At 42.4% G+C, this 24,341-nt stretch overlaps 1 protein-coding gene across 1 annotated transcript in view; it reads left to right on the forward strand.

Moving 5' to 3' along the window:
• The window catches only part of ATP10A (ATPase phospholipid transporting 10A (putative)), a 178,716-nt gene that overhangs the window by 97,474 nt on the left and 56,901 nt on the right, over positions 1–24,341 (forward strand). Inside the window, exon 3 of the mRNA XM_061180005.1 lies at positions 21,839–21,924. Coding sequence (XP_061035988.1) covers positions 21,839–21,924 — 86 coding nt within the window. The remainder of the gene's footprint in view (positions 1–21,838; positions 21,925–24,341) is intronic.

Raw genomic sequence — 24,341 nt, forward strand, 5'->3', positions numbered from 1 at the left:
CTTTCAGTCTGTATGTGTCCGTATGTCTGAAGTGGGTCTCTTGTAGACAGCATATATATGGGTCTTGTTTTCATATCCATTAAGCTAGCTTGTGTCTTTTGGTTGGAGCATTTAATCCATTCACGTTTAAGGTAATTATCGATATGTATGTTCTTGTTACCATTTTCTTAATTGTTTTGGGTTTGTTTTTGTAGGTCCTTTTCTTCTCTTGTGTTTCCCACTTAGAGAAGTTCCTGTAGCGTTTTTTGTAGAGCTGGTTTGGTGGTGCTGAATTCTCTTAGCTTTTGCTTGTCTGTAAATCTTTTGATTTCTCCATTGAATCTGAATGAGATCCTTGCTGGGTAGAGTACTCTTGGTTGTAGGTTCTTCCCTTTCATCACTTTAAGTATATCATGCCACTCCCTTCTGGCTTGTAGAGTTTCTGCTGAGCAATCAGCTGTTAACCTTATGGGAGTTCCCTTGTATGTTATTTGTCGTTTTTCCCTTGCTGCTTTCAATAATTTTTCTTTGTCTTTAATTTTTGCCAGTTTGATTACTATGTGTCTCGGCATGTTTCTCCTTGGGTTTATCCTGTATGGGACTCTCTGCGCTTCCTGGACTTGGGTGGCTATTTCCTTTCCCATGTTAGGGAAGTTTTCAACTATAATCTCTTCAAATATTTTCTCTGGTCCTTTCTCTCTCTCTTCTCCTTCTGGGACCCCTATAATGCGAACGTTGTTGCGTTTAATATTGTCTCAGAGGTCTCTTAGGCTGTCTTCATTTCTTTTCATTCTTTTTTCTTTATTCTGTTCTGCAGCAGTGAATTCCACCATTCTGTCTTCCAGGTCACTTATCCGTTCTTCTACCTCAGTTATTCTGCTATTGATTCCTTCCAGTGTATTTTTCATTTCAGTTATTGTGTGTTCATCTCTGTTTGTTTGTTCTTTCATTCTTCTAGATATGTTTTAAACATTTCTTGTATCGTCTCGATCATTGCCTCCATTCTATTTCCGAGGTTCTGGATCATCTTCGCTATCATTTTTCTTAATTCTTTTTGTGGAAAGTTGCCTATCTCCACTTCATTTAGTTGTTTTTCTGGGTTTTTTTCTTGTTCCTTCATCTGTTACATAACCCTCTGCCTTTTCATCTTTTCTATCTTTCTGTGAATGTGGTTTTTGTTCCACAGGCTGCAGGATTGTAGTTCTCCTTGCTTCTGCTGTCTGCCCTCTGGTGGATTAGTTTATCTAAGAGGCTTGTGCAAGTTTCCTGATGGGAGGGACTGGTTGTGGGTAGAGCTGGCTGTTGCTCTGGTGGGCAGAGCTCAGTAAAACTTTAATCCGCTTGTCTGCTGATGGGTGGGGCTGAGTTTCCTGCCTGTTGGTTGTTTGGCCTGAGGGACCCGAACACTGGAGCCTTCCCGGGCTCTTTGGTGGGGCTAATGGCGGACTCTGGGAGGGCTCACACCAAGGAGTACTTCCCAGAACTTATGCTGCCAGTGTCCTTGTCCTCACGGTGAGACACAGCCACCCCCCGCCTCTGGAGGAGACCCTCCAACACGAACAGGTAGGTCTGGTTCAGTCTCCTTTGTGGTCACTCGTCCTTCCCCTGGGTCCCGCTGCACACACTACTTTGTGTGTGCCCTACAAGAGTGGAGTCTCTGTTTCACCCAGTCCTGTCAAAGTCCTGTAATCAAATCCCGCTAGCCTTCAGAGTCTGATTCTCTAGGAATTCCTTCTCCCATTGCCAGACCCCCAGGTTGGGCAGCCTGACGTGGGGCTCAGAACCTTCCCTCCAGTGGGTGGACTTCTGTGGTATAAGTGTTCTCCAGTGTGTGAGTCACCCACCCAGCAGTTATGGGATTTGATTTTATTGTGATTGCACACCTCCTACCATCTCATTGTGGCTTCTCCTTTGTCTTTGGATGTGTTGTATCTTTTTTGGTGAGTTCCAGTGTCTTCGTGTCGATGATTGTTCAGCAGTTAGCTGTGATTCCAATGCTCTTGCAAGAGGGAGTAAGAGCACCTCCTTCTACTCTGCCATCGTGAACCAATCTCCGATTTTTTTCTAATACCATACCAACCTTGAATGTTTGGACTACAACCACTTTCCTAATGTATTATCTTTTAATATATACTGTTGGGCTTAGTTTGCTAATGTTTTATTAAGAATATTTGCATAGTAAGATAGGCTTGTAATTTTCTGTTTTCATAATGTGTTTGTTGGGTTTCAGTATCAAGTTGATGTTGGCTTCAGAAAATAAGTTGGAAAGTATTTGTCCTGATCGCTGAACGGTTTTCATAAGTGAGTGTTATTACTTCCTCAGATTTTGCTAAAATTCACTGGTGAAACCATCTGAATCTGAAGTTTTCTTTGTGGAAGATTTAAATATCTTTAAATTCATTAATGTTTAAATAACTAGAATGTTTATTTTTCTACTATAAATTTTAGTATTTTGTATTTCTCTAATCTGTTCTTTTCATTTAAGTTTCAAACTTATTGGCATAAATTATTCATATAATACCTTTAAACTTTTTGATGCATGTAGGTTCTATAGTAAAAACCTCTTTTTTATTCCTGTTATTTGTAATTTGTACTCATTCTTTTCAGGCTCAGTCTTTCTGGGGTGGGTTAGTTATGACATTTGTACTTTTATTTTTTTCTGTTATGTTTAATATAGCCTTCCTTTAACTTTCTCTAGATTTCATTTACTGTTTTCTAATTTTTGAGGTGGATGGTTATCTTGTTATTTCAGCTTTTAATACTTTTAATATATGCAAATAGGCTCTTAATTTCCCTGAAAGGAAGCAATATCCCACAAGTTTTGATACATAGTGTATTTAATATTATTTAGGTAAATACATGGCTTAATTTCTCTTGTGACTTTTTTCTTTGACCAATTGATTATTTAGAATTATATTCCATAATTTCAAAGCAAGTAGTCTTTTTTAAAATCATTTTCTTTTTATTATGTATTCTGGTTTAATTGAATTCTGTGTTCATTTTTTTGAGATTTGTTACTTGCTTTATGGCTCAGAAAGTGGTTAATGTTTGTAAATTTTGTGTGCGCACTTGAAAAGAATGTATTCTACAGTTGTTGAGTGCAGTGTTTTATATTTATTTATTTATTTTTTTGGCTGTGTTGGGTCTTTGTTGTGGTGTTCAGACTTCTCTTGTTGCAGAGCATGGGCTCTAGGCGCAAGGGCTTCAGTAGTTGTGGCACGTGGGCTTAGTTGCTCCATGGCATGTGGGATCTTCCTGGACCAGGGATCGAACCCATGTTCCCTGCACTGGCAGGTAGATTCTTAACCACTGAGCCACCAGAGAAGTCCGAGTGCAGTGTTTTATATATATACGTATATATCTATTCAGTTAAGTTTGTTAGTAGTGCTGTTCAAATTTAATATACCTTCTGGGTTTTTGACTGTCCTATCAAATACTGAGAAAGGATTGTTAAAATCCCCCTATTAAGATTGTGGATTTGTTTTGAAGTTATGTTATTTAGAGTTATTTTTATTTTCTTATGAATTGAACTTTTTATCATTTTGAGTTAACCCTTTTTATATGTAGATATGCTTTTTGATTCAAAATCACCTTGTCTAAGATTAATACAGGTACACTAGCTTTCTTTTGTTACTCTTTGTCAGATATATTTTTCATCCTTTCACATTGTTTTCTGGTATCTGTATTTTTCTTACAAATACCATATTGTTGAGTATTTAAAATTCATTCTGACAATCTTTATATTTTCCCTAAAAGATTTTACATGATTCACTTTTTATTTTTTTAATTTGGTAGGTATATACTTGTTTTCTTGCTCTTTCCTGGTTTCTTTCTTTTTTTTTTTTATCAGTCATCAGTTTTATACACATCATTGTATACATGTCAGTCCCGATCTCCTAATTCAGCACACCACCATCTGCACCCCACCGCGGTTTTACCCCTTGGTGTCCATACGTTTGTTCTCTACATCTGTGTCTCAACTTCTGCCCTGTAAACCGGTTCATCTGTACCATTTTTCTAGGTTCCACATACATGCGTTAATATACGATATTTGTTTTTCTCTTTCTGACTTACTTCACTCTGTATGACAGTCTCTAGGTCCATCCACATCTCTACAAATGACCCAGTTTCGTTCCTTCTTATGGCTGAGTAATATTCCATTGTATATGTGTACCACATCTTCTTTATCCATTCGTCTGTTGATGGGCATTTAGGTTGCTTCCATGACCTGGCTATTGTAAATAGTGCTGCAATGAACATTGGGGTGCATGTGTCTTTTTGAATTACGATTTTCTCTGGGTATATGCCCAGTAGTGGGATTGCTGGATCATATGGTAATTCTATTTTTAGTATTTTAAGGAACCTCCATACTGTTCTCCATAGTGGCTGTATCAATTTACATTCCCACCAACAGTGCAAGAGGGTTCCCTATTCTCCACACCCTCTCTAGCATTTGCTGTTTGTAGATTTTCTGATGATGCCCATTCTAACTGGTGTGAGGTGATACCTCATTGTAGTTTTGATTTGCATTTCTCTAATAATTAGTGATGTTGAGCATCTTCATGTGCTTCTTGGCTATCTGTATGTCTTCTTTGGAGAAATGTCTATTTAGGTCTTCTGCCCATTTTTGGATTGGGTTGTTTGTTTCTTCAATATTGAGGTGCATGAGCTGTTTATATATTTTGGAGATTAATCCTTTGTCCGTTGATTCGTTTGCAAATATTCTCTCCCATTCTGAGGGTTGTCTTTTCGTCTTGTTTATGGTTTCCTTTGCTGTGCAAAAGCTTTGAAGTTTCATTAGGTCCCATTTGTTTATTTTTGTTTTTATTTCCATTACCCTAGGAGGTGGATCAAAAAGGATCTTGCTGTGATTTATGTCAAAGAGTGTTCTTCCTACGTTTTCCTCTAAGGGTTTTATAGTGTCTGGTCTTACATATAGGTCTCTAATCCATTTTGAGTTTATTTTTGTGTATGGTGTTAGGGAGTGTTCTAATTTCATTCTTTTACATGTAGCTCTCCAGTTTTCCCAGCACCACTTATTGAAGAGACTGTCTTTTCTCCATTGTATATCTTTGCCTCCTTTGTCATACATTATTTGACCATAGGTGCGTGGGTTTATCTCTGGGCTTTCTATCTTGTTCCATTGATCTATGTTTCTATTTTTGTGCCAGTACCATATTGTCTTGATTACTGTAGCTTTGTAGTATAGTCTGAAGTCAGGGAGTCTGATTCCTCCAGCTCCGTTTTTTTCCCTCAAGACTGCTTTGGCTATTCGGGGTCTTTTGTGTCTCCATACAAATTTTAAGATGATTTGTTCTAGTTCTGTAAAAAATGCCATTGGTAATTTGATAGGGATTGCATTGAATCGGTAGATTGCTCTGGGTAGTATAGTCATTTTCACAATATTGATTCTTCCAATCCAAGAACATGGTATATCTCTCCATCTGTTGGTATCATCTTTAATTTCTTTCATCAGTGTCTTATAGTTTTCTGCATACAGGTCTTTTGTCTCCCTAGGCAGGTTTATTCCTAGGTATTTTATTCTTTTTGTTGCAATGGTAAATGGGAGTGTTTCCATAATTTCTCTTTCAGATATTTCATCGTTAGTGTATAGGAATGCAAGAAATTTCTGTGCATTCATTTTGTATCCTGCAACTTTACCAAATTCATTGATTAGCTCTAGTAGTTTTCTGGTGGCATTTTTAGGATTCTCTATGTATAGTATCATGTCATCTGCAAACAGTGATAGTTTTACTTCTTTTCCAATTTGTATTCCTTTTATTTCTTTTTCTTCTCTGATTGCCGTGGTTAGGACTTCCAAAGCTATGTTGAATAATAGTGGTGAGAGTGGACATCCTTGTCTCGTTCCTGATCTTAGAGGAAATGCTTTCAGTTTTTCACCACTGAGAATGATGTTTGCTGTGGGTTTGTCATATATGACCTTTATTATGTTGAGGTAGGTTCCCTCTCTGCCCACTTTCTGGAGAGTTTTTATCATAAATGGGTGTTGAATTTTGTCAAAAGCTTTTTCTGCATCTATTGAGATGATCATATGGTTTTTATTCTTCAATTTGTTAATATGGTGTATCACATTGATTGATTTGCATATATTGAAGAATCCTTGCATCCCTGGGATAAATCCCACTTGATCATGGTGTATGATCCTTTTAATGTGTTGTTGGATTCTGTTTGCTAGTATTTTGTTGACAATTTTTGCATCTATATTCATCAGTGATATTAGTCTGTAATTTTCTTTTTTTGTAGTATCTTTGTCTGGTTTTGGTATCAGGGTGATGGTGGCCTCATAGAATGAGTTTGGGAGTGTTCCTTCCTCTGCAATTTTTTGGAAGAGTTTGAGAAGGATGGGTGTTAGCTCTTCTCTAAATGTTTGATAGAATTCACCTGTGAAGCCATCTGGTCCTGGACTTCTGTTTGTTGGAAGACTTTTAATCACAGTTCCAATTTCATTACTTGTGATTGGTCTGTTCATATTTTCTGTTTCTTCCTGGTTCAGTCTTGGAAGGTTATACCTTTCTAAGAATTTGTCCATTTCTTCCAGGTTGTCCATTTTATTGGCATAGAGTTGCTTATAGTAGTCTCTGAGGATGCTTTGTATTTCTGTGGTGTCTGTTGTAACTTCTCCTTTTTCATTCCTAATTTTATTGATTTGAGTCCTCTCCCTCTTTTTCTTGATGAGTCTGGCTAATGGCTTATCAATTTTGTTTATCTTCTCAAAGAACCAGCTTTTAGTTTTATTGATCTTTGCTATTGTTTTCTTTGTTTCTATTTCATTTATTTCTGCTCTGATCTTTAAGATTTCTTTCCTTCTGCTAACTTTGGGTTTTGTTTGTTCTTCTTTCTCTAGTTCCTTTAGGTGTAAGGTTAGATTGTTTACTTGAGATTTTTCTTGTTTCTTTAGGTAGGCTTGTATAGCTATAACCTTCCCTCTTAGAACTGCTTTTGCTGCACCCCATAGGTTTTGGATCGTCGTGTTTTCATTGTCATTTGTCTCTAGGTATTTTTTGATTTCCTCTTTGATTTCTTCAGTGATCTCTTGGTTATTTAGTAACGTATTGTTTGGCCTCCATGTGTTTGTGATTTTCACGTTTTTTTCCCTGTAATTCGTTTCTAATCTCGTCGCGTTGTGGTCAGAAAAGATGCTTGATATGATTTCAATTTTCTTAAATTTACTGAGGCTTGATTTGTGACCCAAGATGTGATCTATCCTGGAGAATGTTCCGTGCGCACTTGAGAAGAAAGTGTAATCTGCTGTTTTTGGATGGAATATCCTATAAATATCAATCAAATCTATCTGGTCTATTGTGTCATTTAAAGCTTCTGTTTCCTTATTTATTTTCATTTTGGATGATCTGTCTATTGGTGTAAGTGAGGTGTTAAAGTCCCCCACTATTAGTGTGTTACTGTCGATTTCCTCTTTTATAGCTGTTAGCAGTTGCCTTATGTATTGAGGTGCTCCTATGTTGGGTGCATATATATTTATAATTGTTATATCTTCTTCTTGGATTGATCCCTTGATCATTATGTAGTGTCCTTCCTTGTCTCTTGTAACATTCTTTATTTTAAAGTCTATTTTATCTGATATGAGTATAGCTACTCCAGCTTTCTTTTGATTTCCATTTGCAGGGAATATCTTTTTCCATCCCCTCACTTTCAGTCTGTATGTGTCCCTAGGTCTGAAGTGCATCTCTTGTAGACAGCATATATATGGGTCTTGTTTTTGTATCCATTCAGTGAGTCTGTGTCTTTTGGTTGGAGCATTTAATCCATTCACGTTTGAGGTAATTATCGATATGTATGTTCCTATGACCATTTTCTTAATTGTTCTGAGTTTGTTTTTGTAGGTCCTCATCTTCTCTTGTGTTTCCCAGTTAGAGAAGTTCCTTTAGCATTTGTTGTAGAGCTGGTTTGGTGGTGCTGAATTCTCTTAGCTTTTACTTGTCTGTAAAGCTTTTGATTTCTCCATCAAGTCTGAATGAAATCCTTGGGGGGTAGAGTAATCTTGGTTGTAGATTCTTGCCTTTCGTCACTTTAAATATATCATGCCACTCCCTTTGGCTTATAGAGTTTCTGCTGAGAAATCAGCTGTTAACCTTATGGGAGTTCCCTTATATGTTATTTGTCGTTTTTCCCTTGCTGGTTTCAATAATTTTTCCTTGTCTTTAATTTTTGCCAATTTGATTACTATGTGTCTCGGCATGTTTCTCCTTGGATTTATCCTGTATGGGACTCTCTGCACTTCCTGGACTTGGGTGGCTATTTCCTTTCCCATGTTAGGGAAGTTTTCAACTATAATCTCTTCAAATATTTTCTCTGGTCCTTTCTCTCTCTCTTCTCCTTCTGGGACCCCTATAATGTGAATGTTGTTGCATTTAATGTTGTCCCAGAGGTCTCTTAGGCTGTCTTCATTTCTTTTCATTCTTTTTTCTTTATTCTTTTCTGCAGCAGTGAATTCCACCATTCTGTCTTCCAGGTCACTTATCCGTTCTTTTGCCTCAGTTATTCTGCTATTGATTCCTTCTAGAGTATTTTTCATTTCAGTTATTGTATTGTTCATCTCTGTTTGTTTGTTCTTTATTTCTTCTAGGTCTTTGTTAAACGTTTCTTGCATCTTCTTGATCTTTGCCTCCATTCTTATTCCGAGGTCTTGGATCATCTTCACTATCATTATTGTGAATTCTTTTTCTGGAAGGTTGCCTATCTCCACCTCATTTAGTTGTTTTTCTGGGGTTTTAACTTGTTCCTTCATCTGGTATATAGCCCTCTGCCTTTTCATCTTGCCTATGTTTCTATGAATGTGGTTTTTGTTCCACAGGCTGCAGGATTATAGTTTTTCTTGCTTCTGCTGGCTGCCCTCTGGTGTTTGAGGCTATCTAAGAGACTTGATGGGAGGGACTGGTGGTGGGTAGAGCTGACTGTTGCTGTGGTGGACATAGCTCAGTAAAACTTTAATCCACTTGACTGTTGCTGGGTGGGGCTGGGTTCCCTCCCTGTTGGTTGTTTTGCCTGAGGCAACCCAACACTGGAGCCTACCTGGGCTCTTTGCTGGGGCTAATGACAGACTCTGGGAGGGCTCACGCCAAGGAATACTTCCCAGAACTTCTGCTGCCAATGTCCTTGTCCCCTGGTGCAACAGAGCCACCCCCCACCTCTGCAGGAGACCTTCCAACACTAGCAGGTAGGTCTGGTTCAGTCTCCCCCGGGGTCACTGTTCCTTCCCCTGGGTCCTGATGTGCACACTATTTTGTGTGCACTCTCCAAGAGTGGGGTCTCTGTTTCCCCCAGTCCTGTTGGAGTCCTGCAATCAATTCCCACTAGGCTTCAAAGTCTGATTCTCTATGAATTCCTCCTCCCGTTGCTGGACCCCCAGGTTGGGAAGCCTGACATGGGGCTCAGAACCTTCACTCCAGTGGGTAGACTTCTGTGGTAAAAGTGTTCGCCAGTGTGTGAGTCACCCACCCAGCAGTTATGGGATTTGATTTTACTCTGATTGCGCCCCTCCTACCGTCTCATTGTGGCTTCTCCTTTGTCTTTGGATGTGGCGTATCTTTTTTGGTGAGTTTCAGTGTCTTCCTGTAGATGATTGTCCAGCAGCTAGTTGTGATTCTGGTGTTCTCGCAAGAGGGAGTGGGAGCACGTCCTTCTACTCCGCCATCTTGGTTAATCTCTTTCTACATGATTCACTTTTAACGTTACTGTTGGGAAGCACATTTGAGTGTGAAGATTCCATCTTTTATTTGTTCTGCCTGGACCATTTTTCCTTCTTCCTCCATTTTCTCCTTCTTTTAGATTAATTGAGAGGTTTTTTTGTTTTGTTTTGTTTTGTTTTGCCACACCGCATGGCTTGCAGAGTCTTAGTTCTCTGACCAGGGCTCGAACCTGGGCCCTTGACAGTGAAAGCTCCGAGTCCTAACCACTGGACAGACAGGGAATTCCCAATTGAGGGTTTTATTTTTCTTTCTCCAGTTGGGTTGGAAGTTATACATTCCTTTACTCTTATATTAGTGGTTGTATTAGAGATTACAGCATGCATCTTTGACTTATCAGTATTTAATAAATATGAATTGATTTTTATCCTCTTCCTGGACAATGCAAGGACTTTTTCTTTTTCTTTTAACATCTTTTTATTCCCTCTTAACTTACATGCTCTTATAGGTATGTGTTATAATTATATCTGTTTATAAACCCCTGAGATGTCATTATTATTGTTTAATACAGTCACCATGTATTTACATTTGCCCTCACATTTACCTTTTTGTTGCTCTTCATTCTTTCCTGCATCTGAACCAGGGCCATTTTTCCTTCTCTTTGAAGAGCACTACTTAGATTTTCTTTAGTTCTAGTCTGCCAGTGACACTCTCAGTTTCCTTTTAAGATTTTATCTTCTTTGATCTTCAGCATTTTAGTGTCGTGTGCCTAGGTATAATCTCCCTTTACCTATTTAAGGTTTTTGGATCTGTGGTTTGGTGCTTTTAATCAGATTTACTAAATTCTCAGCTATTATTTCTTCAAATATTCCTCCCGCATAATTCGTTCCCTCCTTCCCAATGACAAATATGTCAGCCTTTCCCCCTCTCTCCTCTGTGTCTCTTACCCTCTCTTCTGTTAGCTTTCAACCTCTAGTCTCCCAATGCCTTATTCTATTTTTTTTCTAACTTCTAGTGTACTAATTTTCTCTTCAGCTTTACCAAATCTTCCATTGAACAATTCATCAAGCTTGTAATTATTTTTTTTCAGGTCTAGTTGGTTTTTTGTTTGTTTAATTTTTATTGAAATATAGTTGATTTACAATGTTGTGTTAGTTTCAGGTATACAGCAAAGAGATTCAGTTATACATACACACATATATATATATATATATATATATATATATATACACACACACATACACACACATATATTCTTTTTTAGATTCTTTTCCATTATAGGTTATTACATGATATTGAGTAGAGTTCCCTGTCCCTGTCCTTGTTGGTTATCTATTTTATATATAGTAGTGTGTATATTTTAATCCCAAACTCCTAATTTGTCCCCCCCTTTCCCCTTTGGTAACCATAAGTTTGTTTTCTTTGTCTGTGAGTCTCTTTCTGTTTTGTAAATAAGTTCATTTGTATCATATTTTTAGATTCCACGTATAAGTGGTATCATGTAGTATTTGTCTTTCTCTGTCTGACTTACTTCACTTAGTATGATAATCTCCAGGTCCCTCCACGTTGCTGCAAATGGCATTATTTCATTCTTTGTAATATTCTGTTGTATGTATGTACCACATCTGCTTTATCCATTCATCTGTTGATGGACACTTAGGTTGCTTCCATGTCTTGGCTATTGTAAATAGTGCTGCTATTATCATTGGGGTGCATGTATCTTTTTGAATTATGGCTTTCTCCAGATATATGCCCAGGAGTGGGGTTGCTGGATCATCTGGTAACTATTTTTAGTCTTTTAAGGAACCTCCAAACTGTTTTCCATAGTAGCTCCACTAATTTACATTCCCACCCACAGTGTAGGAGTGTTCCCTTTTCTCCACATCCTCTCCACTATTTATTATTTGTAGGCATTTGATGATAGCCATTCTGGCTGGTATGAGGTGTTCGTTTGTTTAAATCTGTTAAGTCATTTTTTATAGTTTCTAACTCTTCTAAGTGTCAGTCTGGTCAATCTTGTCTTTAGCTTCAGGATCATCACAAGCATGGTAATTTAAAGTCCCTATAAGCCTGATCCTATTCTTGTTTTTGTTGGTTCTTATTGTATGATACCTTATCTTGTGTTGTGCTTGGTTATCTCTGAGTATGTGTCTGACATTGTACTTGGAAATTTATTTCTTATAAATAATTTGAGGACTAGGATTATATGTATTTTTTTTTATTAAGTGAGGACTTTGTTTTGTTCATTATCTGGGAGTTCCCGCAATCTGGAATGACCTTAATCCAGTGCCAGGGGGTGATATTCTCTGGGCCACCCAGTTGACCCTAATCTGGGGAGCAGTTTGCACAAAGGCTCACTCTTACTTCTGGTTCACTATCTCTTTCTCTCTCTCTGGGGTGCCAGGCCCCAGTGAGTTTCTATGGTAGCAGAATAATAGCCCCCTCAGAGTTGCCCATGTCTTAATCCCCCTGGACCGGGGAATATGTTGTGTTACATGACAAGGGGAAATTAAAGTTGCAAATGGAATTAAGGTGGTTAACCAGCTGTCCCTGAGGTGGGGATAATATCACTAATTATCCTGAACTATTGAGGCAGTCTCCTAGTAATCACAGGGGCCCTTAGAAGTGAAAGAGGAGGCAGGACAGTGAATGTCAGATGCAGCGTGAGAAAGACTCCATCCCCAGGTGCTGACTTTGAAAATGGAAGGAAGCTGTGAGTGAAGGAATGGGAAGGGCCTCGAGAAGCTGGAAGAGGCAAAGCAGTGGATTTTCTCCTAGAGCCTCCAGAAGGAACACAGCAACATAGCCCTCTGGATACCTTGATTTTAGCTCAGTGAGGCCCCTTTCCAACTTTTGACCTCCAGACCTGGAAGATAGCACATGTGTTACAGCAGAGGGAGGAAACTGGCTCAGGTCCTGCACTCACCACTGGTCTCATTAGCTCCACTCGTTTCTCTACTACCTCTTTTAGAGACCAGAGACTCCCTGAAGGAAGAAGAGGCCCCAAAGATCAGTCCCAACTCTCCAGATTTTTGTCTTTTCTAGATTTGATTCTACTTCACCTTCTTGTTAAATCTCTGATACCTTTGGGCAGTCGTTTTTAATATTTTGTCCAGTGTTTCTATTTGCCCCCAGCTGGACATTTGGTCCAAATTGCCTATCTTTCAAGCTGGGCATTTTTTTTTTCTCTCTTGAATTCCAATGAGTGAACTAGTCTGGTTGTGCTTTAGAATTCTGCTTTCCTGCTGCCCTTTTGGTCATTTCCCAGGTTAGTGCAAGGGCTCCTTAGCTGACCTCTTTTTGTATCCTCCATCCTGATTTTCTTCTAACACCAGCAGTATGACTCTCTCCTACATGGTTACCCTTGGGAGCTGCCCTCAGAATCCACTTGGTTATAAATGCACCCCAGATTTCAGTTCCCTTCAAGCTACCTTCTGAGAGGTGGGTACCTTTTTTCCAGCTGGGCTGTCTGCTCAGTGATCTCCAAAACGGGACAGGTTCACACCCCGCTGCCCAGTCTGTGCCTACACGTCATATATCACCTTTGGTGATGAAAGAGGTACTGGAGGCCTGTGGTTGGTGTGAATGAAAAATATCACCTGCTATATCAGTAAAAAAAAAGGATGTTGCAGCCATCAAGCCATCACCTTAGGGACAGTGAGCCCTGAGGGAACTCAGGATGGAAACAATGTTTGCCCTGAAGGCACTCTCACCCTCACCCCAACAGCCAGCCTGAGGAAACTCAGGATGAGAAAGCACAGGCTACTTGGCCCCAGATAGCTGAGATGCATATCAAAGGAATGATTTCAGTGAGCCCAGACTCTTGCATCTTTCCCATACAGAGAAAAGCACCAAATTCCTTAACTTGATATATCTGGTTTTCTTTAATCAACAGTAATCTTTTCATGTTCCGACTACCTGGTCTTTTGTTGCAAAAACTACTATATATCCTGGCCACCCCACCCCACCCCACCTCTTCAGAATGGTTCTTCAGTGTTATCTGAGATGCTGTGTCCTATTCGTGAAGTCCTCAGAATGTACGCGGAATAAAACACAACTCTCAACTTTTAGGTTGTGCATTTTTTTCAGTCGACATTGGGAAGCAGACAGGCTGGCCTGTCACCTGGCAGAGCAGATCAGCTCAGCAGCGCCGATCCAGACGTGTTTTATGCAGTGGCACCGTGTTGGATTAAGTACAGATTCTTTAAGAGGGCTATTTTAAAGAACGGCCCTCATTTAGGTTTCGAAGTTGGTTTTCTATAAAAACAACTCTATTGCTTAACTGTCTGAAGGCATAGCCAGCCCTTAGATACTCTTTACATGTTTGATAAAAAAAAAAAAAAAAGTGCAGCTCTGCTGGCAGTCACAGCCTACAGAGGCAGCATAGTCACAGCCTACAGAGGCAGCATGGAGCATTTGTAGTGAGAGGGAAAGCAAGCCTTTTAATTTTGAGAATTCAGGCTCAAACCCAGCACTCTGAGCCTTTGTACTTGGCTACCATCTAAACTAAGCTTTGAGGCTTTTTGACTGTGAACCAGCAAGGAGACAAGGGAACAAAGGACGAAAAGGTAGGGAAGGAAGGGAGGGCTGGCTTGTGCATTTTTAAGTCAGATTTAACAAATGAAAGCCTGGCTTTCTACCTTCACACAAAGGGAAATCTAGTGCAGGTACTTGTGGCAGGAAAATTTGCAATTGGAGAAAGAAGGCCTCAGCCCAGACACCCCTGGATCAGGTCTCTATCAGCTGTCAAAGGCACTGAGCTTTGGAAGCCTCCTGTGAGGCCCGCTGAGGCCCTGATGCCTGTCTGCTGTCCCTGTCAGCTTTGTTTCCCTGGAAACGCTGATGGATCAGGAGCCGGTGTGGCACTCAGAAAAATCACCACATTCTGGACTGCCTGCCATCCAGGGCCCTGTCACCAGCTGCTGTGCCAGCCTCCTTATGCACTTATGAATCTAGGACGTGTTAAATGACAGACTCCTGCAATTGTAGATTAGTTACTTAAATGTGTTTTGTGATCATTTCTATCCTATTTCTGTTTGTATTGGGCATAAACCCCCAGTGTTACATTGAACTATGAAACCAGTTGGAGAGAAGATTCTTTGGTTGAAGACTCCTTATACATTTGGCTTCTCCTGCTCCCAGGACCAGAGTGCCTTTGGTTTCATTCAGGTTTTTAGTTATTTAATAAAAACTGATTGATCAGGGGACACCCTGCCGTGTGCCAGGGGACACCGTGGTAGACGATTTCTTTCCCATTTCAGGTTAACTGACTGAAAATATTGATTTGGCAATCTAATCTTTGCAGTAAAGAAGTAAATTCATTCATTCATTCCCTCATTCAGTATTGGGCCGTCTGCCCTCTTTTGAATGCCCACGGCACTGACAGGTATGTAGTAAATACAAATTGTACTAAAAATGGAAAATCAGAGTTGGGGTAGTTATTCCATGCATTTGGGTTAAATGCTTTGCCTAAATTAATGCAGGTATTGTTCACCCATCGTCAATAAGTAAGCAGCCAGATTAAGAGGCTATGAAGAAATCATTTGATATTGCTACCCTAACACTTGTAAAAGAGGGACTGTGCTTTCTGGAGCACAGAGAGGCCCTACCAGCCCCCTGGCAGCCCCATCTGCCTTAGCATCAGGTGAGGGGTGCCTGGTAATCAAGGGGTCCAGGCCTCCAAGGGCTCAGCACGGAGCTCTGGGTCTGTTCGGGAGCTTGCGGTACATGAGATCCTTGAGGAATAAACATCCGTCACCCCTGGGTCATGTGTGCACCAGACCCTGTGCTGGTCTTGAGGAAACAGAAGTTCTGTCCTCAGAGAATCTGAGGTCTAGGGAAGGAGCAGTGTGTGTGGGGGCCATGCAAGCTCGGAGCAGCAGTATCCGCCTGCCCAACCTAAGGCAGGGGGCTGTCACATCCTGAAGTGCAGGGGGCAGTTAGCCAGGTGGAGTCAGGTGGGAGGGCAAAGGAAGCCATGTGGAAAGGTGTGGGCCTCTCCAGGGCACCTGAGTGCAGGAACGGGTGCCAGGAGGGATGGGGGCAGCCGACAGGGTCACCTCAGGGCCCCCTGGGCAGAGCCTGGCTGCTGCGTGGAGGTGCAGATCTCATTCCGTAGTGCAGCAGCTGAAGTAGGGTGATCAGCCTTCGAAGGCCACTGTGGGGCAGTGATGTTGAGGCTGGAGGTGGAGGGGAACCCTGAGTCCCTAGTGTGTAGGAGATCATGACAGACCACAGGACACAAAGGGCGTCTTCAGGATGGGGGTCCCAGAGGTAGAGAACAGAAGGAGCTCATGCGTGCCCAGGTCTGGCCGCTGGTGCAGGAGGTGGTGTTGCCAGGCTCCGTGGGTCCTCTCACCAGCCTCCTCTGGGACCCAGAGACCAAGACAACACAGCCTCACTCTGAAGTCTCCACGGGGAGATCCAGGTGGGGTTCCTGCTGGCAGCACCTGCTTGTCCCATCGGCAAAGCAATGTAAACTGGTTTATGTAACATTTTAATTTTTTTAAATTATTTTTTAATTTTTAAGATTTATTTATTGATTTTTGGTTGCATTGGGTCTTTGTTGCTGTGCGGGCTTTCTCTAGTTGCAGCGAGCGGGGCCTACTCTTTGTTGCGGTGCGGGGGCTTCTCATTGCGGTGGCTTCTTTTCTTGCGGAGCACGGGCTCTAGGTGCGCAGGCTTCAGTAGTTGTGGCACATGGGCTCAGTAGTTGTGGCTCACGGGCTCAGTAGTTGTGGCTTGCGGGCTCTAGAGCGCAGGCTCAGTAGTTGTGGCACACAGGCTTAGTTGCTCCGCAGCATGTGGGATCTTCCTGGACCAGGGCTTGAACCCTTGTCCCCTGTATTGGTAGGCTGATTCTTAACCACTGCACCACCAGGGAATTCCTACGTAACTTTTTTACGGTAAAAAATAATGTGTCTGCTTTAATGGACTATAAATGGCCTTTTTCAGACATCACTGCTTCTGTTTTAGGATGGAGGAAGTCCACTTTTGCTTTTACAGAGTATTTATTAGTCATTCATTTAATGCAGTGATCCCCAACCCCCAGGCCGTGGACCGGTAATGGTCCAAAGCCTGAACCATCCCCCACCCAACCCCACCCTACCCCCATCCGTGGAAAAATTATCTTCCACGAAACCAGTCCCTGGTGCCAAAAGGGTTGGGGACCACTAATTTAATGCAAATGTGAAACACAAGATTGATAACAGAATTTTGCACAGCAAAGGAAACCATAAACAAGATGAAAAGACAACCCTCAGAATGGGAGAAAATATTTGCAAACGAAGCAACAGACAAAAGATTAATCTCCAAAATATACAAACAGCTCGTGGAACTCAATGTCAAAAAAACAAACAACCCAATTAAAACATGGGTGGAAGACCTAAATAGACATTTCACCAAAGAAGACATACAGATGGTCAAGAGGCACATGAAAAGATGCTCAACATCACTAATTATTAGAGAGATGCAAATCAAAACTGCAATGAGGTATCACCTCACACCGGTCAGAATGGCCATCATCAAAAAATCTACAAACAATAAATGCTGGACAGGGTGTGGAGAAAAGGGAACCCTCATACACTGTTGGTGGGAATGTAAATTGATACAACCACTGTGGAAAACAGTCTGGAGGTTCCTTAAAAAACTAAAAATAGAACTACCATAGGACGCAGCAATCCCACTACTGGGCATAAACCCGAGAAAACCATAATTCAAAAGGACACATGTACCCCAGTGTTCATTGCAGCACTATTTACAATAGCCAGGACATGGAAACAACCTAAATGTCCATTGACAGGTGAATGGATAAAGAAGTTGTGGTACATACCTACAATGGAATATTACTCAACCACGAAAAGGAACGAAACTGGGTCATTTGTAGAGATGTGGATGGACCTAGAGACTGTCATACAGAGTGAAGTAAGTCAGAAAAAGAAAAACAAATATCGTATATTAACGCATATATGTGGAATCTAGAAAAATGGTACAGATGAACCTATTTTTAGGGCAGGAATAGAGACGTAGATGTAGAGCACGGACATGTGGACACAGGAGGGGAAGGAGAGGGTGGGATGAATTGGGAGATCAGGATTGACATACATACACTACCATGTGTAAAATAGATAGCTAGTGGGAACATGCTATAAAGCACAGGAAGCTCAGCTTGGTGCTTTGTGACGACCTAAGGGGGTGGGATGGGGGTGGGTGGGAGGGACGTCCATGAGGAAGGGGATATAGGTATACATATAACTGATTCACTTCATTGTACAGCAGAAACTAACACAACATTGTAAAGCAATTATACTCCAATAAAAAAAAAAAGAATCTTCCTGGTGAATCAAACATTCATTCAGCGACTGGTCTGGGCACTGCATTAGAAACCAGGCTCCCCTGTGTGGTTGAACCAGGGACATGGCACCTGTGCAGGTAGCTGTTCTACCTGAGAGGGTGCCAAGTGCCAGGAGGATGTGGGAGTTGGGCATCTGCGGAGGGAAGAAGGAGGGACCACAATCTGGGGTGACTTGGCTCACAAGGTTCTCAGCTGCCACAGTTTCTAGAGAAATACAAGTTCAAAGGCAGGGCCCAGGGCTCTCCCCTGTGTCACCACCCTGCCTCTTCTTTTCCATCTACCTAATGAGGTCAAATCACTTCATCCAAAGAAGCTTGAGAAATGTTTGCAGCAGAAACCATGTGCATTTTATTGCCAGTAAGGTGCTTGTTTGGACACGCAGGCTCTGCAGTGAATGATGTCAGCTGCACTTGGCCCAAGATGCCGGGTGTGCTGTGGCCAAGCTGCAGAGAGTGGGCGGCACGGCTGAAGGCCTGCTGGTGTGACGGTATCCTCGTGGATCATGCTGCTTCTGCAGCGCCTTCCAGTACCAAGGCCATTGCAGGCGGGGCGCAGGCGGGGCCGGGGGTTAGAATCACCTCTGCATTCATGGAACTGTGAATTCACAGGGCTCTGGAGACCTTGGAGAGCCAAGTCTGAATGCCAAGAGGCCTGCATTTCTTAATCAGAAGAACTAGGAGTAAATCCCAGGGCTCCTGATTTTTTTACTCCGGTTTTGGGTGAACCGTGCTAACTACATCCAGGGGCATTGCTGAAGATGGGAAAGGGGTACATTTAATTGACGCATGTTTTTGAAAGCATTCAAACTTTGACATGTTTGTTTCTTTTGTAATTTCTGTGGAATCAATTGTACACTTTCTGGCTTATACATACGTCATCTTTTCTTGTTAATGCAAGATGGTCTTGGTGAGGTCGGCGGCTGAGCTGGATGTCTGAGAGGCCAAGGAGCTTCCCTCACTTGCTCCAAGGCCTCTTGACCTTGGGCATGGTCCTTAATTACCCCACATTAAAGGTAGTTTGAAAACCAACCTCATTGTGGTGCTGTGAGCGGTGGTGAACAGCACTTAGCACAATGCCTGGCATTAGGTGACCTATAAAACATTGCAGCTGTAGTTGATGATTATGATATAGATATCGGTACAGAGGTGCCCTCGGGTGAGTTAAGCATGAGGCTCTCTGTATTTGTGCTGAAATTCCTGGATCTCTGAGCTAGGTGCTACTTGATGATTCATCTGTTTCTTCACAGTCAATTCTCAATGCATGTTTATATTTGCTTTCTTTAAACTATTTTTTGTGGTAAAATACACATAACAACAAAATTTACCATTTTAACCCGTTTTTGTTGTTGTTTTTTTTTTAGATAGAGTCTCTTTATTGCTTTGAACTTTTCTTTTTTTTTCTTTTTTTTTTTTTTTGGCACGCTGTGCGGCTTGCAGGATCTTAGTTCCCTGACCAGGGATTGAACCTGGGCCCTCGCTAGTGAAAGCGCAGAGAGAAAGTGTGGAGTCCTAACCACTGGACCACCAGGGAATTCCCCATTTTAACCTTTTTTAAATGTACAGTTCTGTGACATTAAGTACATTCACATTCTTGTGCAACAGTCACCACCATCCATCTCCAGAACTTTTTCATCTTCCCCAACTTTGTGTCTGCTTTTTTAAAAAATGGAGTTAGCATGCTTGGGATGGAAGGGTAGACTGGACCTTCTGTCCATGCTCTGGTGCCAGGTCAACAGGAGGTTGGCTGTTGGATGACTTGGGCACTACCTTGAGGCCAGTTTGTCATGAAGGAGACGGGTAGATGATTGGATGGAGTGATGAATAAATATATTTCTTAAATGGGGTTATTAAGAGATTGCCAATTAAGTTGGAAACAATCAAGGTAAGTAGAATTTTCTCATCCAAAAGGTGTGCTCTGGACATGAAACCCTTTTTAAATGGGAAACTCGGAGATGGTCTCTGTATTAGTTTGTTAGGGCTAGGAGTGGCCCAAACAACAAATTTATTTTCTCACAGTGCTGGAGGCCGCAGAGTCCAAGATCAGGGTGTCCTCAGTGTTGCTCTCTTTGAAGCCCCTCTCCTTGCTTGGCTTGTAGATGGGTGTCTCTTCCCTTTTTCTTTTCACAATCTTCCCTCAGTTTGTGTCTGTGTCCAAATTCCCTCTTCTTACAAGTACACCAAGCAGATTGTATGAGGGCTAACCTTGATGATCACATTTTACCTTAATTATGTTTGTAAAGACCCTATGTCCAAATACAGTCACATTCTGAGGTACTGGGGGTTAAGACTTCAACGTATGGATTCTGGGGGTGGGGTAAGGAGACACAGTTTAATCCATAACAGTCTCTAAAAATCCCTCCAGCTCTAAAAATCCTCCCCAGTTCCAGACAAAGCAGACGAGGCCAGGCATCCCATGCCCTGGGCATGCACATTCCCCAAGGCACATGGTTATTAGTAGAACGTTACAAATGCAGCTCTGAAGCCCCAGAGACAGAATGTTCTACCATTTCTGAGCCATGCACATTACATTTTTCTTAGAGAGAAAGAATCATAAACAGAGACAGAGTATTTTAAGTCTATCCTCCCTGTCTGCCAAGAATAACCCTGGTGTGCTGCAGAACTCCCTCCCTTCATGGCCGTCCTGGGCACTGTATCTGCAGATGTCTGCTCTGGAAAAGTCAGCCAACTGGCTTCAAGAGAAGCACAAGGCTTGAAATAAACACCGCTTCTCCAAGCATAGCCTTACTCTGGAACAGAGCCAGAGGCCATTTCAGTCCACAGAGAGAGGGGCTGATGGCTAATGAAACTTCAGGAAGAGCCTTTTAAAATGGCACTTTCCTTTCAGCTATTGAATTGAGCTACTACTATGTAGTGAGTTCTTTTAATGTACATGTTATACGGGAAAACAGTCAGGACGGACTTTTGAGTCATTGCCTTTACAGCCGTATCCTGTCCCAGGGAGGATTGTGCTGGAGTAATAGTTATCTGGGTGGGCGTCAACAATGTTTATGGCATTCCTCTGATTTTTAACCAGTTGCACTTTTTTTGTGACACTATGCTTGCGTGAGCAAAGACAGGTCCCTTTTTTTTTTTTTTTTTTTTTTTTTTACCATGTGTGATTCTTATGGAGAAAAGAGAGTGACCAGCCTGATCAAAGCAAGCTGATTTTTAAAAACCCATAAATGTACTCAGTTATTTACACTATTCCCGGTATTTCTCTCCTCCCTCCCTACCACCCCCCTCCTCTTGCCCCTTCCCTCTCCCCACTCCTCATCTCCACGCGAGCCAGGCCTTGCTTCATCTATCAATGCCAAATTCTAAGTGAAGGGCTTTCTTTGTGGTGAGCTGTCATTTTTTCATCAAGCAGAATAATAAAGAAATTGTTGGCTTACACATTGATTATTTAACTGTTTTTCCCCAAATATCTGTGAAGAATTTTTAGCGCACATTGAGGAAGTGATATTTTTATTCTAAGTTCCTATTTTCCAGATGGAATCTGCTTCTCTAAATCTATATAGAAAGTTGGAAGGTGCTGGTCTGTCTCAAGAAACTCACTCATTCCTTCCCGTCACTAGTGGCTTCCCTCTTATACCATATGTGCTTAATTTGCATTAGAGCTACAGTTCTATGGGCTCACTGTCATTCACTGTAAAAACAAAGATGCACAGGCCAAGCGCTCTGTGTGTGGTGTGTGTGTGTGTGAGAGAGAGACTCTGCACAGGTTACAAGGCAGAGTCCTTCATGAAATGTTCCTGCTGTGGGTAGGAGACAGAGAAGCAAGTGCCTTTTAGATGGACAGGCTGAGCCCAGATCTCTCTAATGTGTATGTGCTATTATTTTAGGTCTCCGAATTCAATCCTTTGACGTTCACCAGCGTAATAGAGTGTGAGAAGCCCAACAACGACCTGACTAGGTTTCGTGGGTGCATGTGAGTATCAGACCTCTGCCTGGGCTTCCCCTTCTGTTTGACAAACTATATGTACATATGCGGTCAACCCTTGAGCAACACGGGTTGAGGGATGCCGACCCCCGCCCAGTTGAAAATTCACATGGTCAGTGTCGATGGGGGATTGATTCCAGGACCTGCCGGGGATACCAGAATCCATGGATGCTCAAGTCCCATAGTCTGCCCTCTGGATGTGCGATTCTGCATCCATGGATTCAGCCAATCTCGGATGGTGTAATACTGTGTTTATTGAAAAAAACCTGTGAATAAGTGGAACTGCACAGCTCAAACCCGTGTTGTTCAATGGTCCACTTTGTATAGTATAGTACAGTACTATATATATATATATATATATTCTTTGCCACTTGGTGCAGCCTTTGAGGAATGTTGCCCTGCACCTGAGCTCGTGGGGCTGCTTGGTAAGAGCATGTCAGCAGTAGAAGTTTGTCAGATCCCCTCCCTCTAGCAGCCAGAGAAGGTGGGGACGTGGGAAACAAGGTTGACTACATGTGGCCCCATAAATGTAAGCACAGGCCCCAGGCCGGAGGAGCCTGCCTGGAAGTTCATTCCTTCATTCATGCACTCAGCCATTGAACAAGTATTTGCTGAGCACCTACTGTGTGCTAGGCTCTTTTCAAGGCTCTGGGGATAACACAGTGAACTGATTAGAAAAGAAATGCCTGCCTTCATGTTTATTTCACTCTAGTTAGAGAGACAGTAAACAAAATAAGAAGACCTAGAACATATTAAATTGTCCAGCTCCTTGCTCCAAAACAGAGAGACAAGAAAGGTAGATGAATGACATGGGACTGGCCATCTGTTGGTCCTTGTTGAAGGTGGGCTGGGGGTACATGGGAAGTATGGACTGGTATCTCTGCTTCTGTGAATGGTTGGAAATTACCGTAATCGTGTTAATAGTTGTGCACGACTTGTCTGGGCAGTGTGGGGAAAAGGGAGGAGGGAGAGAACAGGGTGTAGCATGGAGTTGTGGAGCTGCCTGCTGGGGGCGGTGGGCGCACCCCCGGCAGAGGGAGCCAGCTGTGTGGGCATGAGCCTGGGGACCACAGATGTGACCTGGAGAATTGGGGTCTCCCACGGCTGTCCGGCTCTGAGGGGCCAGCTGACCAGGATGCTGCTTAGCAGTCCAGGTGCAGCGTGGGTGCTGAGGACACACAGGTAACAGGCACTCTGCTCCTGGAGGGGCTCCACTGCTGAGAGCTTTCGGCATGAGGTCAAGTCTTCTGCTTTGCTGACATGTCCAGCAATGTTGCCTTTTCCCAGCATGCAGCAGGCTTCCCATCATGTTGGGGGGCAGGGGGAGAGTCAGTAAATGAAAAGTGTGAACAGTGAAGGACCAGATACTGCCCGTCACCTGCTGAAATTGCGGATACTTGCCTGAGGATCGACTAGAACTTGAAAATGTTAGATCACCTCTTAAAGGAACCAGTTAAAGGAGAGTAAAAACTCATTAGAAAAATGCTAAAATGTCATCTGTAAAATTTGGGGGAAGATACTCAGCCGTCCATCCGAAACTGGTCTGCTGTGGGTTTCTCAGCCCCTGTGGCCCCCCTGGGCTTCACACACATGGCACCATCCTCTGCACCACCCCAAATCTCCCGGGTCAGGCGGGCAGAACAGAGCAGATGCTGGATCCACAGACCCTGAAATGACTACTGTGAAGGAGGTGGGGGCAGCCTCTAGGGAGAATGTTCTGTGGACATTCTTGCTGATGGGGTAATTTTTTGGTGCTAACTCTCCCAAAGGAACAAGCTAGACCTCCTTCTCCTGACTGTACCCTGGCCTGTGCTCTCCTGCTCTGTGGGGCCTCTGGAGCCCTGTTCTCAGACCTCTCCTCACACTCTTGTTGCCTGCCCCAGATTTGGATTAGCGCTGGAGGGGATTTAGCCCCAAGTCAGCAGCTCTTGGTCCTGCCCTTGGGAGCTACCTCTGTGTTAAACAAGGGTATTCACCAAGTCTGGCTTAGTGCTGAGGCTGGCAGACTCTGGAGCCCATGCTTTCCAGCAAGATAGTTCTGGCGAACTACTGAACGTTACTCAAGTGTATAATGGGGAGAATCCAGGAGCCCCCTCGTGTCATGGGTGCAAAGCTTTGTCAATTTAATACATGGAAAGCTTTCAGCAGGGTGGGTGCTTAATAAACATTGGCCACTATTATGGTCATTGCTGCTGTTGTTAACATTTCTATGACTATATTACTATATAGTAATATATTATTACTATCATACTATAGAGCAGGGAGAGAGACAGGTCAGGAGGGAGGGAAAGGCTAGAACTCACATGTTCCCTGGGGAGGGAGACACAGTGGAAGAGGAGGCTGGGAGGATGGTTTGTCTACTATATATGGATCATGGGGAGCTATAGGTGGAGGAGAGATGGGGT

The sequence above is a fragment of the Eubalaena glacialis genome, chromosome 2 (assembly GCF_028564815.1).
Source record: "Eubalaena glacialis isolate mEubGla1 chromosome 2, mEubGla1.1.hap2.+ XY, whole genome shotgun sequence".
Lineage (NCBI taxonomy): Eukaryota > Metazoa > Chordata > Mammalia > Artiodactyla > Balaenidae > Eubalaena > Eubalaena glacialis.